This window comes from Salpingoeca rosetta (assembly GCF_000188695.1).
Source record: "Salpingoeca rosetta unplaced genomic scaffold supercont1.5, whole genome shotgun sequence".
NCBI lineage: Eukaryota > Choanoflagellata > Craspedida > Salpingoecidae > Salpingoeca > Salpingoeca rosetta.
This window is the reverse complement of record NW_004754929.1, coordinates 347,634-366,716: the sequence shown is the minus strand read 5'-3', so window position 1 is coordinate 366,716 and position 19,083 is coordinate 347,634. Positions and strand designations below refer to the sequence as shown.

The 19,083-nt window shown below is 59.1% G+C and overlaps 3 protein-coding genes across 3 annotated transcripts in view; 2 read left to right on the top strand and 1 right to left on the bottom strand.

Moving 5' to 3' along the window:
* Positions 1-27: 27 nt before the first annotated feature.
* On the top strand, positions 28-2,692 carry PTSG_11841 (uncharacterized protein; the record flags this gene model as incomplete). Its single annotated transcript, XM_004996564.1, has 2 exons — positions 28-1,556; positions 1,606-2,692. 2 exons carry the CDS (start codon positions 28-30, stop codon positions 2,690-2,692), a joined length of 2,616 nt encoding a protein of 871 aa, XP_004996621.1.
* Positions 2,693-4,795: 2,103 nt separating this feature from the next.
* Positions 4,796-7,253, top strand: PTSG_02139 (uncharacterized protein). Its single transcript, XM_004996563.1, has 4 exons — positions 4,796-5,324; positions 5,650-5,807; positions 6,015-6,099; positions 6,385-7,253. Exons 1-4 carry the CDS (start codon positions 4,842-4,844, stop codon positions 6,925-6,927), a joined length of 1,269 nt encoding a protein of 422 aa, XP_004996620.1. The 5' UTR covers positions 4,796-4,841; the 3' UTR covers positions 6,928-7,253.
* A 459-nt stretch (positions 7,254-7,712) lies between these two features.
* Positions 7,713-19,083, bottom strand: part of PTSG_11840 (uncharacterized protein) — a gene marked incomplete at both ends in the record, with an annotated part of 40,737 nt that continues 29,366 nt past the window's right edge. The window contains 12 exons of the mRNA XM_004996562.1: positions 7,713-7,882; positions 8,090-8,239; positions 8,555-8,641; positions 8,890-8,970; positions 9,101-9,193; positions 9,355-9,444; positions 9,619-9,675; positions 9,819-9,884; positions 10,101-10,199; positions 10,438-16,269; positions 16,317-18,117; positions 18,346-18,970. Coding sequence (XP_004996619.1) covers positions 7,713-7,882; positions 8,090-8,239; positions 8,555-8,641; positions 8,890-8,970; positions 9,101-9,193; positions 9,355-9,444; positions 9,619-9,675; positions 9,819-9,884; positions 10,101-10,199; positions 10,438-16,269; positions 16,317-18,117; positions 18,346-18,970 — 9,151 coding nt within the window. The remainder of the gene's footprint in view (positions 7,883-8,089; positions 8,240-8,554; positions 8,642-8,889; positions 8,971-9,100; positions 9,194-9,354; positions 9,445-9,618; positions 9,676-9,818; positions 9,885-10,100; positions 10,200-10,437; positions 16,270-16,316; positions 18,118-18,345; positions 18,971-19,083) is intronic.

Genomic DNA, 19,083 nt, shown 5'->3' with positions numbered 1-19,083 from the left:
TCGTCAGAAGAGGATGGGACCCGAAGGATGTGCATCGACTACCGACAGCTGAATGCCCAGACAGTCAAGGACTCGTACCCTCTTCCCCTCATTGATGACATCATCGACAGCCTCTGCGACGCCCGGATCTTCTCAACTCTCGACCTGCGCTCCGGTTATCATCAGGTGCGCATTCGCGCCGGGGACGAGGACAAGACGACCTTTCGCACTCGCTACGGCACCTTCCGATTTCTGGTGCTGCCCTTTGGCTTGACCAACGCACCCCCGACCTTCCAACGCCTCGTCAACAACGTCTTCAAGCAGGAAATGGACAAGTTCATGGCACCCTACATCGACGACCTCGTCATCTACTCCAAGAATGAGAAAGACCATGAGCAGCACCTCCGTCAGGTATTGCAGAAGCTCCGCGACCATCGACTGTACTGCAAGGCGAGCAAGTGTCACCTGTTCCAGACGGAGGTGGAGTTCCTAGGCTTCATCGTGGGACAGGGCCACCTCAAGATGCACCCTGCCAAGGCGGACGCCGTCGAGAACTGGTCGACGCCGCAGAGCACAACCCAGCTGCGGTCCTTCCTAGGCCTAGCAAACTTCAACCGCCGCTTCATCGCCAACTACGCCAAGATCTGCGCCCCGCTCAACGACGCCCTCAAGAAGAACGGGTTCAAGTGGGGCCCGTCGCAGGAGGAGGCCTTCCGGGAGCTGAAGCGTCGTATGACACAAGCACCTGCACTCCGCATCCCTGACCAGCGCCAGCCATTTGAGGTGGCAACCGACGCATCAGACCGAGCGATAGGCGCCGTCCTACTCCAAGATGGGCAGCCAGTCGCGTACGAGTCCCGGAAACTCCAGGCCGCGGAGCTCAACTACCCAGTGCGGGACAAGGAGGCCCTCGCCTTGATCTACGCGCTGACCAAGTGGCGCGTGTACCTCCTCGACAAACGGACCACGATCCTCACCGACCACCGCTCACTGACGAACATCACCACCCAGAAGACATTGAACGGCAGATGGGCGCGATGGATAGAGCTCCTGAACGACTACGACCTCGACATCCGTTACATCAAGGGCAAGACCAACGTAGCTGCCGACGCCGTTAGCAGGATCCCTGACTCAGACGCACAGGAGATCACATGCGCCGCCATCTCTACCGCGACGCCGGCGGACCTGGTCAAACGCATCAGCAACGACATCGCGGAGGACGAGGAATTCGGCCCGATCTACAAGGCGCTGAAGAACCCCGACCAGACACCACCGCCTGCCGTGGCGGCGAAGCTCAGCCGTTTCGGACTCAATGACGAAGACCTGCTGATCTACCAGGAGCACCCGGAGCACCCGGAGGACATACCTCTGCGCTGGTGCATACCAGAGACGGCACGCGTGCCGCTTCTGGCTGAGTTCCACGACACTCCGACAGCGGGCCACCAAGGAATTCACCGCACCCACGAGGCGCTAGCGCGCCACTTCTACTGGCCCCGGATGCGGGCGGGACGTGGAGCGCTATGTGCGGAGCTGCAAATCCTGCCAGCGCCACAAGCCGAGACAGGGCGCTGCCCCTGGTCCCCTGCAGCCCCTACCCGTTCCCCGAGAACCCTGGACCGATATCAGCCTCGACCTCGTCACCGGACTACCCAGGACCAGGACAGGACAGGACGCCATCGTGGTCTTCGTCGACAGGCTGACTAAACGGTGTCACCTGGCGGCGACTACTAGCAAGTGCACGGGCCGAGACGTGGCTAAGCTGTTCATCTCCCACGTGTTCCGACACCATGGACTTCCTGCCAGAGTTGTGTCTGATCGAGATCCCCGTTTCACCGGCGCCTTCTGGAAGGAGACCTTCCGCTTGCTGGGGTCCCGACTTCAATTCTCCACATCGCAGCACCCGCAGACCGACGGCCAAACAGAAAGGACGAACCGCACCATGGAGCAGACCCTCCGCCACTACGTCAACTACCGCATGGACAACTGGGACTCACTCCTCCCCGTGGTAGAGTTCGCCCTTAACAACAGCAAGAGCGACTCCACGGGCCAGTCTCCGTTCTTCCTAGAGACGGGCCGACACCCGATTATCCCAGCTACACTCGTCACCCGCCAGGCCATACGCCGCACGGACACACCTGCAGCCGAGGACTTCGTGGTGCGCCTCAAGAGCATCATCACCGCCGCAAGAGACGCCCTCGCCCAGGCACAGGACAAGCAGAAGAGGTACGCCGACCAGCGCCGCAGCGACGACATCAAATATAGTCCCGGCGATCAGGCATGGGTCACCGCTGACCTCTTCGTCGACCAGGCCAACCAGCGACGACCCAAGGACAAGCTGAAGCCCCGCTGGCAAGGCCCCTTCACTGTCATCGACATGCCGTCGCGCACGACCGTGCGACTCCGGTTCCCCAGCCACGTGCGGGCGCACCCGGTCGTCAACGTCACCAAGACCAAGCCGTGTGTCAACAGCCCGTCAGACTTCAACACGCGCCCCAATGACGAACCACCACCCCTGCCGGACGGCGAATCGGACGAATACGAGGTGGAACGCATCCTCGACGAGCGAGTCCGACGCGGCAAGAGGCAGTACCTGATCAAGTGGGCCGGCTACGACATCAACGACAGCACTTGGATCAACGAGGACCAGCTCACACGCGACGTGCGTTCACTGATCATGGAGTGGCATCAGGCTTCGCGCAACGCAGCGGCTTGAGGGCAAGCCGTTTTTAGAGAGGGGGAAGGTGTAACGTCGCTCGCCTGTCTCTCTCTGTCTCTCCCCTCTGCCTCTCCGACTCCCTTACCCACTGCACCTTGTCCCGCTGTGTTCCCCTGTTTCCCCCCTTCTCGCCCTTCGAGGCACCGTATTGCTCTGGATGTTCTTTGTTCTCCTAATGTTCTGATGTCATGTTTAGCCTGATTGACGTCATGTTTAACTCGTGAGTGTCGTATAGTAGCGTTTGCCTGTGTCGTGTCACGCCGTGCCCAGTGCCTCGGAACTGCTTGCCTCTCGGCGGCGATCCCGAGCCCTTGGCACGGTACCGTCATCAACTAAGATGACGGCACGACACATGCCTGCATGCTGTGTTACGTCTGTTGCCCTTGTCTCTTGTTTTCCCCCTTGCTTAACCACAAGCACCCCTCTTGTTGCCTGCTAGCACGTGTGTGTTGCCCTGCACCCTGTTGTCGCTTATCTCACGTGATTGTCTGTGCCTTGTTCAGTTCTTTTGTTCCCTGGTTTACTTCGCATCAGTACACAGAACAAGCCACCGACACACCTCGACCACAGTCCCGTCACAGTGGTGGTGCTGTTGTTGGAGACTTGTGTGTGTGTGCTGTGTGTTGTGTGGGAGATTGGCTTGGCAAGAGAGAGTTGTGTGCGTTTACTTGAGTTGTGAAGCAAACAAGGATGTAGGATGAATGAACGTGAACTGAGAGACACTCTCACACATAGACAGAAAACTGGAGGAGAGAGAGAAGTGCCACGTGGCAAAACAACCAGAAACGCCCGTTTCTGGGCGCACGTGCACAGAAACGTTTACAGCAGAATTTGCTGACTCAGCAAGCATTGACACTGGAACAGTGATGTCAACAGTAGGATGAATGAACACTCCAACAGAAAGAAACAGAGCAGAAGACAAGAATTGTCGACAACGCAAAGTGGTGACGTGGTAGTGTTTGTTGAGAGTTGTGTGGTTGTGTGGTGTGTTATGCAAGAGCATGTAACATCGAGCAACCACACAAACTAAACACTGCACGTGCAACAGGTTGGAGGGAAATCACGTGAACGTTCCAGAACACAAGAGAGGTGAATGCAAATTTGTGGTGTCGTGAAGAAGGGAGGTCAATGATGAGTTGCCTGTCAACAGCAGGTGTTGTGCGCCACCGAGCGTACCCCATGGCAAGAGTAATAACGTGACGGCATACACCGATAGCACGGCCGGCCACGCAATTACACCGTGATCGAAGGATGCACCGCGATGAACATGAATATGCGAATGCCGTGTTGTGAGTTCCTCTGAGTGCACGCGGGATCTTGGCCCAGACGATGATCGTTGTTACAAGTTCATGGTGGTGGTGCTGTTGTTGGAGACTTGTGTGTGTGTGTGCTGTGTGTGCTGTGTGTGCTGTGTGCTGTGTAGGAGATTGCCTTGGCAAGTTACTTGAGTTGTGAAGCAAGGAGGGATGTAGTATGAATGAACACTCCAACAGAAGGAAGCAGTTACAGAAGACAAGCTAGGTGAGTGCAAATGGTGATGTCGTGAACAAGGGAGGTCAATTGCATGCGCCATCGCTGCCCGTTCAGCGTCGCTTTTGCCCTTCTTCGGTTAGGGTCAGCCGCCTGGCTCTCGTTGCTGTCGTTTGTTGTCGGATGTTGCTGCTTGTGCGGCGGCACTTTGTATGCTGTTCGGGCCTCATTGTTGTGTTGTTTCACACACCCTGCTCACCACCGATCCTATTGGCATCACGTACACACACACACACACACACACACACACACACACACACACACACGCTGCACACTCCATTGCAATCACCAACACCCATCCGCACCGCCACCATTATCAAGTCGTGTCCAGTGCCATGGCAAGCGAACTGGAGCACTGCTCTTCGTTGAAGTAAAAACAATGATCGTCCTTGCCTGTTAAGGCATACATGACAAAATCTTGTTCAAAGAATGAGGATATGCAGATTAGTCAATTTTGAGCACAAATATGGGTGGTTGTTCACGAACAACAATTTATTATGTGTATGTACCTTACACATCAGGACATACTATCTATTATAAGCACATTGGCATCTTTTCAGTACATAACCACCCAAACTCTGAATTCAGTCGCGTACCATGTAATGTGGCCGCTTCCATGTCCGCCTTCGCTTCCGCGTCTCCTGCTGTTGTTGTGTTTGCTGGTGTGTTGGTGTTGGCGATCGTGGTTGTTGGCGGTAGTCCACCCCACGATGACCCCTCGCTTGCGCCACCATGGCCAGACATGCGCGGCAACAACAGCAGAAGCGATGCCTTTGGTGGAAAAGCGCTGACTTGTCCCGTGACAGACGCAAGCAGGAGCTCTTTTTCTTCGTCTGCTGCTGGGGCTGTGCCCCGCGTGCTGATCATTACCTTTACCACCTTCGCCTACCGCCGTGTTGTGGAGAACATGATCGCGTCCATGCACATGGCTCAGCGCTTCTCACGTGTGGGTGTAGACGACGGATTTCCACCACAGCTTGACGTGGCTGCCAGCCTCTACGTCTTGTGTCTGGATCGCAAAGTGACCGATTGGTGTCGGCAGCAGGGGCTGAACTGCGTTCCCTTCCACGCACACTTTGCCAATACCTCGCTCGACGACGTAAGCTGCTTGCGTGTGTGCGTGTGTGTGTGTGTGTGTGTGTGTGTGTGTGTGTGTGTGTGTGTGTGTGTGTGTGTGTGTGTGTGTGTGCGCGTGTGTGCGTGTGTGTGTGTGTGTGTGTGCATGTGTGTGTGTGTGTGTGTGTGTGCGTGTGTGTGTGTGCGCGCGCTTGTGTGCATGTTTGTCCGCGTATGCTTCCTCGCACGTTGTACGCACATATATTGCTCTCGCTGCTGCTGACGCCTGCCTGCCTCCGTTGCACCTTCCTTTGCACCGTTCATTCGCGGCGCTTCTCACGTTTTTTTGTTCTGCTTCGGTCGGTTAGTTGTGGATGCTTCGGCTGCAGCTCGTGCAGGACTGCTTGCACCACGGATTCGACGTGTGGATGAACGACGCGGACGCGGTGTGGCTTCGTGATCCCTGGCCTCTAATTCACCGCGAGTTGACGGTGCACAAAGCAGACATTGTCGCACAACGTGGCGGGTGCGTGCTTGTGTGTGTACGCACGTACGGGGGTGTTTCCTCCTTCATAGCACCATCCTTTCTGCCTTTCTGCCTTCCCACCTCAAATACACGATTGTGTCTGTGCCTCTGGTGTCATTCTTCGCCTCTCCATCTCCCTCTCTCCCGCTCTCTCTGTCGCTTAATTCTCACGCTCACCTTCCCACATGCATTACTGCGTGCATACAGGTTTCCATTTGAGATTGGGAAAGCGTGGGGTGCAACCATGTGCTTTGGCTTTGTGTACATGCGCGCCACAGCCGCCACTAAGCTCGTACGTGTGTGTGTGTATGTGTGTGTGTGTGTGTGTGTGTGTGTGTGTGTGTGTGTGTGTGTGTGTGTGTGTGTGTGTGTGTGTGTGTGTGCGTGTGTGTGTGCGTGTGTGCGTGTGTGCGTGTGTGCGTGTGTGTGCGTGTGTGCGTGTGTGTGATATACCCATTTGCTTCCATATCACCTTAGGATCTGCCCCGCCCTCTCCGCGAAATTCATCCATCCCACTACCACGACCAACCACCAAGCTCCCTGCCCCCCCCCCCACACACACACCGCGCCCATGTAGGTGGTGGCGCTGGCGTTGCAGCTGGCCCCATATCTGGAGCGAGACGACCAGCTACTGGTGAACTCGGCCGTGTATTTATTGGCCACAGGACGGCAGCAACTTCTCCTGCCGCTCTCGCCGCACGATTTCGATGCCCTGCTGCGCCATCTCGGGGTGCAGGTTGGCACACCAGAGGCGCCTGGCCAGCCCGCACTGCAGTTCACGGGGCCTGGTGGTGTGGCTGAGCGAGCAAAGTGCCATCATCGCCCACTCTGCTACCGGCAGTCGCACGCCACCGCGGTCGTGGATGTGGGCCTGACAGATGTGCCCACGCAGTCGCTGCACCACATGCGAGTGGCGCTGCTCGGCCATGCACAGGTGCCGCGCCGCTGTCACCCGAGGTTCGACGGCGTGCAGTCCGCCCAGGGCCAGCAAGGGCCATTTGTGGCCCACTGTTACACCTCCAAAACCGGCGCAGCCAAGGCCCAAGTCTTCCACAAGTACAACCTCTGGTTCATCAACACCACGGCCACAGTCGACGACGCAAGCTCGCCATCGCCGTGACCTTCCCAACCTCATGCGTCTTGTCGTCTTTTTGAGCCACAAACAATACAGGTGAGATCAACGACGAAGTGCACGGTTGGATCCAGGGGTGTGGGCAACAGCCGCTCTTCCCAAGACGTTGCGTTTGCTCTCTTTCCGCAAAGCCCCACGCCTCGTGTTGTGTTTTGTTGTCGTCACACTGACGGCACACGTCGCTTCGCTCTCGTCACATGGCCCATGTCCACTTGCATCAGTTGCATTAACGGTCCTTTTACTCGAACATGTAGGAACAAGCTTGAAGAGTAGTTGCCAGTCACCTGTGCTGTGAAGTAACAACCAAACGAACGAACACGAGGGCTAGCGTCAACACGGCAAAAACCACATACTGTAACGAGGGCAAGGCAGAGGAACGCAAAACAAAAACATGAATCAAAAGCAAACAAACACGCACGTGTAACTCGGGAAAGGAAGCAAGCATGAAACAAGGAAGTCAGCACGAAAAAGCAATGACTCAAAAAACGGCACCACAAATGTGTGACATGGCACACACGTGAACTACGCGACTAGGCGACTACAGATCTACACCACTCACAGCGCCATCAACACTACCACCAACTGCTCTCACGCGCACAACCAACCACCTGTCGCACTGTTTCACACACTCGACTAAGTTCGAGAACTCTCTCACATCTCGGCGTACTATTCTTCTCAACACCCCGACACACACACACACACACACACACACACACACACACACACACACACACACACACACACACACACACACACAACTGCGACAACTGCGTTTAGTTGTGGTCCTTATTGTCTTCGTTGAAGACGTCTGGGCTGTCGTAGATTGGCTCGTCGCCATCATCGGCCACGTTGCCAAATCCATACCCGCCATCAACTGCATCGTACGCAGCACGGTCCTGATCGTCGACGTTGAAGTACGTGTCTGCAAAAGGATCGACCGCTTCTGCACAGAGAGAAGGGGCATGACAGGCATTGACAGATGGCAACGCATGCGTTGCTGTGAGATCGGAGGCGCGCCAAGCACACAGAGCGAGTAGCAGCACACCCACCCACACACCCACACCCGCACACAACACAACACAACACAACACAACACAACACAACACAACACAACACAACACAACACAACACAACACAACACACGTCGCACCGAGAGTTGAGGATGCAATGTAGTTGTGATCGTAGATGGGGTCCTCGTCAATGTTCATGTACACCTGGTCGCCACCCTCATCGTCATCGTCGTCGTCAGCGCCGGGACCAGCCCGTGCCGTCGACTCGTCCTTGGGTTGCGCGACCGCATCTGATGAAGGCCCAGCACGCACACAGAAAGGCAAGACCAGCCAGTTTGTGAGGAGAGAAGCGCAAATCAGCGCATGTATTCGAAAATGTGCGACGGCATGTGTGTATGTGTGTGTGTGTGTGTATGTGTGTGTGTGTGTGTGTGTGTATGTGTATGTGTATGTGTATGTGTATGTGTATGTGTATGTGTATGTGTATGTGTATGTGTATGTGTGTGTGTATGTGTATGTGTGTGTGTGTGTGCGTGCGAGGGAAGAGGTGACACGAATTTCGCATTGCCCCGCTCTGTACGAGTGTTCATTAACACGCAGCTCACCGTAAATCATGGCGTACACGTCATCATTGGTCTGCTTGTTCGGGCAAATGTCAAAGTACTGCTCAGCCTGCCCGTCATCCACGTTGTCTGCATCAAACGAGAACACAAAACGCAGGGAACCAGCAAGTGTTGGTGCCAGTGAATGTGATGAAGGCTCAATGTTGGGGGAGCGTTGACTCAAGGCAAGTAGATTCTTCAGCGCTTGACACACCAACACAAGCGACACAAGCGACATAAGCAACACAATCGACACAAGCAAACTGGAACGGTAGTGCACAACTTGCAAAAAGGTTTCCAGCACGCGTCAAGCAAGATGTGGAGCATCAGCCACTCACCGTAGATGGTGGCGTACTCGCTTCCTCGGGTCGTCGAGGCCGCGTTCATGTCCATGTACTCGTCGACACCACCCGGGGTGTCTGCACGTGACACAGAATGAAGGGGGCGGGGGAGGGCAGGTGAGTGAGACGTGCGCCATGCAAGTGTTGTGCACGGAAACAGCGCAGCACAGTCACATGGGCAAGCGAACAAGCAACCAATCGCACGCACCGTAGACGGCGGCGTAGTCACCGCCACGCTTTGCAGGCGAAGCCATGTCCATGTACTCGTCCGTCGGGTCATGGGGGAACGCGTCTGGATTGTCTACACGTATTGGGCATGGTAATTAACATGCATCCGTTCATGAGGAACGGAAGTGGTGATGCATTCGAAGCAAGTACACGCACAACAAAAAGTGTCAGGTACAGCAATTCAAATGAAGCACGCACACACACACGCACACACACACACACACACGCACACACCGTAAGTAACGCCCTTCTTGGGAGACTTCTTGGCGCGGCCAGCAGCAGAAGGTGCAGCATCAAAGTCCATGTACTCGTCACCAACTGGCGCTGCCCCAAGAAAACAAAACACAACAACAGCAGCATGACGAAGATAAGGCACGAATGGGGTCAGTCAGCAGCGAGTCAAGAGATACAAAGGCGAGCACTGTCAAAGGAACCCCATAAAGACAGCATAGATCACAGGAGCGCGCATGCTCAAAGCAAGCAAGCAAGCGAGCGCACCAGCTGTGTTGTTGTCGGTCCCTTCCACGTCCATGTACTCAGGGCCTGGTGCAAAGCCTGAGGAAACGAGGCAGCACAGCGTTACACGATGCGTCAACAACAATCCACGCGGAGTGACTGTGAAGTTGGAACACAGCACACCCGAAGCATACCAGAACACAATTGTCACAACAGTTCAAACGCCACGCTACGCTCCTCACCGAAGCTGGCATCGTCGTCGTCGTCGTCATCATCATCATCGCTGATCCCTTGATAAAGCGGGTTGCCTGCAGGCAAGCAACAACAACATAAAATCCGATCGAAGCGGAATACTTGGGTAAGAGCTTGCCGCACACAAATCACACTCGCCAGTGTCAACCCACAACGCACGCACGCACACACACACACACACACAACACATTTACACGCAACACACAACACCAACTCGCATTCGAAGGCAGGTTCACAAGAGCAAGCAGGCAACACGTGGCCACACAACGTACGAATGATCGGAGTGTCCTCATTCATGGACGAGACACTGAACCGCCGCGAGGCACGCTTGGACAGCACAGCCTCGGGCTCAGCGTACAGGTCAAACAAATCTGCCAACCACAAGCACACAGTCAGAGTTGAGACCAGGAAAGAAGCATAATCAATCCACCATCGTTGTGTGAGTGAAACCAACAGAGTCGACTTCCAGATGTACGAGTCCAGATGTACACACACACACACACACACACACACACACACACACACACACACACACACACACACACACACACAAGTGCACACACACACACAACACACACAACACACAACACTCACAATACATGCACACACCGTAGTCTTTGCTGGCAGTGGTGGGCTTGTCGTCAATGTCAACGTAGCCATTGTCCTCATCGAGAACAGCAACAAGGCCATCGTCGTCATCATCTGCAAACGCCTGCTTCTTGCCCTTGGGATTGCCCTCCTCATCGTAGCCAACGTACAGCGGGTTCTTGGCGTGGTGCATTCCGCCCTCAAACAGCGACGCATCAAACCCAAGCAGTGTCTGTGGATCCTCATAAAACATGTCGTCGTCGCCCGGGCCCCGCCGTTTCTGCGCCACGCCCTCATCGTACATCGGGTTGACCTTGAGGAACACGTCGCGCGATGTTGTTGAAGCCGCATCCACGCTCGTGCGCGAACGCCGCCGCCGCACAAAGGCAATCAGCGCCAGCACCAGCAGCAGACAGCCAACACCACCCGCCGCGGGACCAATCACACTCAGCATCGACGATGCCGAGGCAGACTTCTGTGTCTCAAATCGCTGGCACTGGCGGTCCGAGGTGGGCGTTGGCGCAGCCACTTCGCTCTGTGTGCCGTTGCACGCGGTGATTTGGCCGCACACCCTGTCCGTGTACTCGGTCGGCGCACGCACCTCGTACTCACGCGTGGCGTCACACGTGGTCAGCGGCGCACACACGCGATCGGTCGTCGCAGTTGCGTTGACACTCACAAACTCCTGTGTTGGGTGGCAGCGGGTCAGCGGCGTGCACACACGGTCACTCGTCGGTGTGGCGGCCGTCGTCTCGTACTTGCTGCTGGGGCGGCACACGGTCAGCGTCTCACACACGCGGTTCGAAGTCGGGGTTTCAGGTGCAACCATGTATTCTGAGGAAAGGTCACACGGGCGCACCGCACGGCACACCCAGGCGTCGATGTCGCCGTACTCGCCCTCCCCACACGACAGCGTGCATGCGTTTCGCACATCAATCGCCGCCTTCACAAACTGCATTGGGTTGTAGCCGTAGGTGGGGCCCACCGTGAGCACCACATCCGTGGCGCTCCCGCCGTCCACGCCAAGACCCGTCACCCTCAGCGGAGAAAACGTGCGCGTGCCGGCTGCAGATGCGCCCGTGTGCACGTACGCCGTTGTGCCCAGGTTTGTTCGCGTCACTTCAATCACAGATAAACCAAGGTGCGGGTCGTCCGCCAGCTGCGCCAGCTCGCTGCTCGATAGCAGTGGTGCAGGGAACGTGCCAACGTATGTGGCGCCTCCCACAGCAACGGTGGCGTGGCTGCTGGCCCCCGTGTCCGCTTGCGGGACGAGAGGCAACAGCACCGCACGCGTTGGGCGCGACGTGGCGTTCAGATCCGCCATCAGCCACGTGCGGGGGAGATGCGGCGCACCTGCCCCGCTGAAACCGCTCGCCGTCGTGCTGTTGGCGTTAGCACTAGTGCTGGGACCTGTGGTGGTGGTGGTGTCATTGGTGGCCGTTGCAGCAAGCTGTGCGAGCGCCGCTGCCTCTTGCTGCAGGTCCGCAATACGCGACACGAGGGCGCGCGAGAACGACGTGCTGGTGGACTCAAGCAGCACATACACACCCGTGTTGGCAGGGTCAGGCGCGTTGCCGAGTCGGTCCGCAACAGAGACGCTCACGACGTACTGGCACCCCTGCGTCGCAAGGGCCTCCACCACCGGAAGCTCAACAAACCGCCGCTTGCTGTTCACAACAGCAAGCATGTAATCTGCGTCGCCAGAGCTCACTGCGCCATCCTTGTTTGCATCCATGGCCAGCAGCCGCTGCGTGCCGTTCACCAGCGCCTGGATTTGCACGCCAACCACCGTTTGGAAGGCGTTGTCGCGCTCCACAGTGTACTGCAGCGTGAACAGCGCATCAGCTGTGCTGAATCGCCCGTCGCCATCCACATCCGCACCAACAAGGCCGGACGTGGAGTCGGCAGCGCGGCGAACCACGCCGTGCACGTCGGAGCCTGCGGGCTCGTCAAGCCAGGCGCCAAAGCTCAACGCAGCCTCACGGCGCGCCATGTTATGCAGTGGCGCCGTGGCGTTGGCGCTGCCCGCCGTTGGGAAGCGGCTGCCAAACACAACCACAGCAACGTCAGCGGCCGGCGACGTGCGGCCGTGACGACTGCCGCCCACGGGCTGCGCGCGTGGCACCGACCGGTCAAACAGGTCCTCCACCCGCCCACGCAGGCGATGAACGCCAGCACGCACAGCCCGGACGCGCACAGTGGCCACGAGGGCTGCTGGTCCCGACACAGATGAGTCGCCAACCAGCCCGGCCAGCGAGACCTCATCGCCGGTTGCGCCCACATCAAAGTGGCCAGAGAACGCAGGGGTTGCGCTGACAAACTCAAGCGCAGACGAGTTCATCTCAATGATGATGTGGAAGGCGCCCAGCGACGCTGCCTCGCCCATGTTGACGCGCACAGGAACATCAAACAGGCCACTGCTGCTGCTGCTGCTGCTGCTGTTGCCGTCGCTGGTGGTGGAGATGGTGGACACGTGCACGGAAGGCAGGGGCACGGAGAGTTGCGAGCCAAGGTCCACCTCCCCTGGCGCAGGGTCCACGTTGCACGCAAACGTGGTGTTGGCCTCAAGCACGTTAGGCAGCAGCGAGCTGCTTGCCGTGCTGTTGGGCTCGGGCACCAAGGTGCTAGCTGTCAGGACGACGTGTGCGTAGTGGTTGCCCAGCAAGGTGATCACACCGGTGCCTGCATCCACTTCGACGGCAGAAGCGACCGCCAAAGACGGGGGTTCCACCGTCCACGTGACCAACCCGGGCACAGCAGCAACACCGTCCGCTGAGAACAGGTTGTCCAGGCGCGTGCCATCGCTCAGCACCGCACTCACCATCGCCTGTGTCGTCGTCGTGTTTGGTTCGCCATGCAGGGTTGGTCCAGAGAGCAGGTGAACGTTCTCAAGTGCCGTCACGTACACGGGCTCCGTGTCTGTGGCCGTCACCGTCAGCGAGTCGTCAACAAAGCCACCAAACGAAGACTCCACTGCCGACACGCCAGAGGCAACGGCGCTCACCACATTGCCCTCCACTCCAATAGACGGCACGCTGATTTGGGCCCCACCACTGTCCGTGTGGGTCGATGTTTTGTCGTTTGTGCTGTAGACCACGCTCCCCTGCGGAAGCGGCACCTCGTGGCCATCCTCAAGCACCAGGCGGCTTGTCAGCTGCAACTGCTGGTACGACGGTGGTGTGGTCCCAAATACGCGGCGCAGGTCAGCCTTGCTTGTTGACGAGGAGCCGGCGTATGGCGGGTAAGGCGTGCTTGTTGTTGTCAGCCCCACAGACCTGGTCACGTGCACGCTGAACATTGTCACAATCGGGTTGTCTGGTGTGTCCACCATCACCACAAGCACGGCGTCTCCAGGCTTGGTGGCACTCAGCACCAGCTTGCCATCCACCACCTCAATGCTCACCACATCCCCGCCAGTGTCCTGGTTGTTCAGGGTCCAGTGCACCCGCGAATCCGTGGTCACGTCCTGAGCGCTGCCGCCACCAGAATACTCAAGAAGCACCGACAGCTGCATGGAGGTCGGGATGCTCGCGCCGCCCACGCTGGCCGCTGGGTCTGTCTCAAGCACAAGCCGCCTCGCCGTGTTCGTCAGGCGGACGCCTGTTGGCTTTCGGAGCTGCAAGTCCACACTCACGTCCTCCTGGGCGAGCACGTAGGTGTATGGTGGCGCCGGGGTTGTGGCGCCTCCGCCCCCTGCGACTCCGCCATCGGCATCGCTGCACACGCCGCCCTGGAGTGCGGGCGGGGCCCAGACCACGCGAACACGGGAGGCAACTCCGTTCCGGGCACCAGCAGCCACAGCAAACGTCGCCGGAGCAACCGGAACGAGCTGGCCCGCATCGAGCGGCACCATGTACAGGCCGTCCAGCACGTCAATCGGAAACTGTGTGCCATCCCGCAGCACGACAAAAGCATACACATGCGTCACGTCGCCTTCCGCGCGCAGCGGCGACGACTGAAGACGCACGTGCACAGGCACCTGGTCAAACAACTGGTGAACGGCATCGTGGTCCAGCGACAACGTCGCAGACTCCGCGCTGCCCGCGTACAGGCCGTCAATCTCCACCACCTCATCACGTGTCACGTGCACGGGCGTGGAGGCCAGAACAACGCCGCTGTTGGGCTGCTCCACTCGCACCTCGGTCGTCCCGTCTGCAACGCCAACCACGTACGTGTCTTTCACGCGAGCAACGTCGTCGTCCGCAACCGTGAGCTCCAGTGCCAGCTGTGCCACATCCAGTTGCACCTGTCCCGGAAGAGCAGGCAGGCACGCTTGTCCATCCACGCCTGTGCAGGTGAAGTTGGCCAGAACGTGCACGCGAGTGCGCTCAAACACGGTCGCCGCAGCACAGGGCTCACGAACGCCAAAGGCAAGCGACACCTCACGCGGAACCAACGCACGCAGGCTCGTGCGATCCAACGCAACGCTTGGCGCAGACGCTGGCACGTACACACTCACAACGGTGGTGGCCTCAAGCTGGCCTTGTCTCACAGTCACCACAGCCTGTCCGCCGGGGCTGCTAAAGGGCAATGAGGCCGAAGAAGACAGCGTAACCGCATCGCAGTTCGCAGACACCGCTGCCAGGGCGGCGCCCGAAGCACCAGCGTCCAGCGAGCACTCCGTTGGGGTGGCGGTGGACGAGGCACCAAACTCATCGTATGCGGTCACCACGAGCTGCGTGCTTGTCTCGATGCCAGTCAGCAGCCCCGTGTTCACCAACACGGCACGCTCCGTGTGCGCAAGCAGCGCCCGCGTGGCAGTTGGGCGCACAGCCAGACGACCCTGGCCACTGGCGTGCTGGCCAAAGCGATCGCTCATTGTCACGTTCGTCGGGAAGGATGTGGCACCGCGGGGAATGCGCACGGCATCACTCACGTCACTCAGCTCCTCCGTCGTGCAAGACACGGTGGCGGAAGCCAACCCAGGCGCACCACCGCTCAGGTCAACACCATCTGCAAGGGCGACGTCAAACGAGAAGAGCTCCTGCTCGCCAAAGCTGTTTGGCACGCGGTGGCCGTTCATCAACAAGCCCGCAACAACCAGCGACCGCCCGTCAAGGTTGGACGCCCGGGAAGTCCACACGCTGTCATCAATCGACACCTCGCCCAGAACAAGATCCGGGTGGCTCGACACGCACTTCACACGGAACACCTCTGCGGTGAACGCGAACGAGCTCGACACACTCACAACGCCAGGCTGGTCCGGCGTCAGGGCATGCGTTGGCAGACGCACACGAATATCCTCCACATCCTCTGAAGCCGATGAGGCTGGCACAACCAGCGGCAGCGTGCCCACCTGGGAGTACCCGTCCTCGTCAAGGTCCGCACCGCCAGAGGCAACAACGGCGTCGCTCGTGACAAGAACATCCACAATAGCCTCATTGGGCGACGTGTGCGATTCAGGCGAAAACCACACTTGGGGAAGGGAGAGCACGGCCACACACACGCCATGCGACTCGCTCGTTGCGGTGCACTCGCTCATCACTTGGACCAGAGACAGACTGGAGGAGGGGGAGCGAAGCCGCAGCACAAAGGTTGCTGTTGACGATGAGCACGCAACATTTCCAAGGTCATCGCGTACAGAGTACAGCAATCTCGCAGTGCGCGCCGTGCTGGTCAGCTCAACGCTCAGCACTCGCGCAGCAAACGCCGCCGCCGACCGCAGCGGAAGCGTGTAAGTGTCGCTTGCAACCAAGCCTTCACCAACACGAACCGATACCATTCCTGTGTGGCCAACGGTCAGCTGGGCCTCGTATGACGACGGGGACGACACGGCTGATGAAAAGGGGGACGGCAAAACAACGCCCGGAAACGTGGACTGCACTGTCACGTGCACGGGCACGTGCGGCGCAACTGCAGCGAGCAGTGTCGCGTTCAAGCGAGGATCAGGAGTCACGCACGTCCGATCAGATGTGGGGGTGGGAGGGGCGAATTGAACCTCCCCATATGAGCACGGTGTGACCGTTGCACATTGGCGATCGGCAAAGGGGTCGTGCATGCCGTGTGCAGATACTCTCCGCTCGCGCACGACCGGCACCGCTTGCACGTCGTGTCTGCCTCGCTCGTGCACGGCGACTGCACAAAGTACCCGCTCCCGCACCGCGTGCATTCCGTGCACTCGGCATCAGCAAGCGGCGTGCACGCCGTCGACACAAACGTCCCGCTTGGGCACTCAGTGCACGCCTTGCACACAGCATTCGCGCTCTCGCTGCACCCAGACACAAGATACTCAGACGACGTGCATTCCCGGCAGCTCGAGCACTTGCGGTCGCTCGTGTCCGTCGCGGCAACAGACTCGTACTCCGTGTCCGCACACACCGTCAGGTCCGCACACACCCTGTTCGTCGTCGCCGTGCACGTCGCCGTCTCATACTGCGTCCCGCTGTCGCACCGGTCGCACTCAGCGCAGTCCCGGTCCGTTGTCGCCGTCGGCTTCGACACCACAAACTGCGTCGAGTCGCACTGCGTCACACTCGCGCACTTGCGGTCCGTCGTCGCCGTCGGCGCACGCGTCTCGTACTCCCCGCTCCCGCACGTCGTCAGCCCCGTGCACTCCCGGTCGCTGTTCACTGTCGGCGCGCGCGTCTCATACTGCTCATCACTGCACGCCGTCAGCGCTCGGCACTGCGTGTCCGTGCTCACAGTCGCCGCACGGTACACGTACTCGTCCTCCTCGCACGTCGACACAGCCTCGCACGGCGTCTGCCCAGTCGTCGCCTTGAACTTGCCAGACGCGCACGTGCTGCACACCCGGTCCGTTGACGCTGTCGGCGCGCTCGTCTCCTCCTCGCCAGCGCCGCACTCGCTCACAGACGTGCACCTCGTCAGCCCAGCGCTCCCGGCATAGTTCACGCCTGCCTCGCACAACTTGCACGCCGTCGCAGCATCCTCGTCCTGGTCCACGTGGCCCGCCGCGCACTCAAACGCCGCACACCCGCCAGTGCGTCCGCGCGGCACATAGTGCCCGGCACTGCACGCAACACAGGGCGTCGTCCCGCTTCCGTCAGCATCCGTCGTGCCCGCAACACACTGCCGGCACTCCCGATCAGACGTCGCCGTCGGCGCGGACGTCTCCTCGCTGCCCGGCACACACTGCGTCACCCCGCAGCACTCGCGGTCCGTCGTCAGCGTCGCTGCCGTGCACTCGTACTCCCCAGGCTGGCACGCCGTCAGGTCCTTGCACCGGCGGTCACGCGTCGCTGTCGGCGCCTCAACCTCAAACTGCGTGCTGCTGCACGTCGTCAGCGTCGCACACTCCGTGTCCTGCGACACGCTGCAAGCCTTCGTCTGGTACTCATCGTTGCCACACGTCGTGCACTGTCGGCACTGCGTTTGAGAGCTCAACGTGCATGACGAAAGCGTGTACTCATCGGACGCACACTCGTCACACCCAACACACTTGGTTGGCGACGTATCAGTGCATGCCTTGTCAAGTGTCAGCCCATCCGTACACCTGCCGCAAGGAGAGCACTCTCTGTCCGTGGTTATTGTCGGTGCCTTGGACTCCCACTCGTCATCCTGGCACACCGTCAGCGCCTTGCACTTCCGATCAGACGAGCTCGTCGGCGCAACCGTCTCATACTCGGTGTCCTCACACGTCCTGTGCGCACGACACGTCCCATCGCCAGCAGTCGCCTTAAATGTCCCGGGCGCACACTCAACGCACACCCGATCAGACGATGGTGTCGGAGCAACATCCTCCTACAAACACACACACAAACACGCACACACAAGCACATTGTTGCATCGCAGTCGCATCACACCAACCACGCGTGAGCCATCGTAACCAAACATACAACCCAGGCACACACTCACGCACGGCTTGTACAACCCAAGTTCATTCACAAACATGCACACATATGCACACATATGCACACACATGCACACAGTCAGTCAAAACACACACACACACACTACACAGTGACGTACCGTGAAGCCAGCAGCACACGTGCTCACGGCAATACATGTCGTGCTCTGCCCAGCAGCAGCCTTGAACGTCCCACTGGCACACGTGCGGCACTGCCGATCTGTGGACAGCGTCGGCGAAGCAATCTCCTCCTCACCAGCGCCGCACGTCGTCACAGAAATGCACCGCGTGCTCTGTCCGCTCTGCGCCTTGAACGTCGACCCGAGCTGGCACGGCTGACACACCCGGTTCCGCGTCGCACTCGGCGACGTCGTCTCCTCTTCGCCAGCCCCGCACGTCTTCACACTCAGGCACCGCTCCTGGCCCTTGCTCGGCTGGTACGTCGTCGTCCCGTCGCACGCCTCGCACGCCGTCCCAGCGTTGCTGTCCGTGTCAGCCGTGCCCGCGCTGCACTCGTACTGCGAGCAAGTCCCAGTCGACCCAGCTGGCACATACGTCCCACCGCCGCACGTCACGCACGCGTCGCTGCCGTCGCTGTTGGCATCCGTTGTCCCAGCTGGGCACGCCTCGCACACGCGGTCGCTGCTCGCCGTCGGCGCCACCTTCTCCTGCTCCCCAGCACCGCACGTCGTCAGCCCGCGGCACACACGGTCGCTCGTCGCCGTCGCAGCAGTCTTCTCGTACTGGCTGCCCGTGCACACTGTCAAGCGAGTGCACCCTCGGTTTGAGGTTGAGGTGCATGGCGATGTCTCGTATGTGGAAGATGGACAAGCGGTGCATGACGTGCAGCCGCTTGTTCC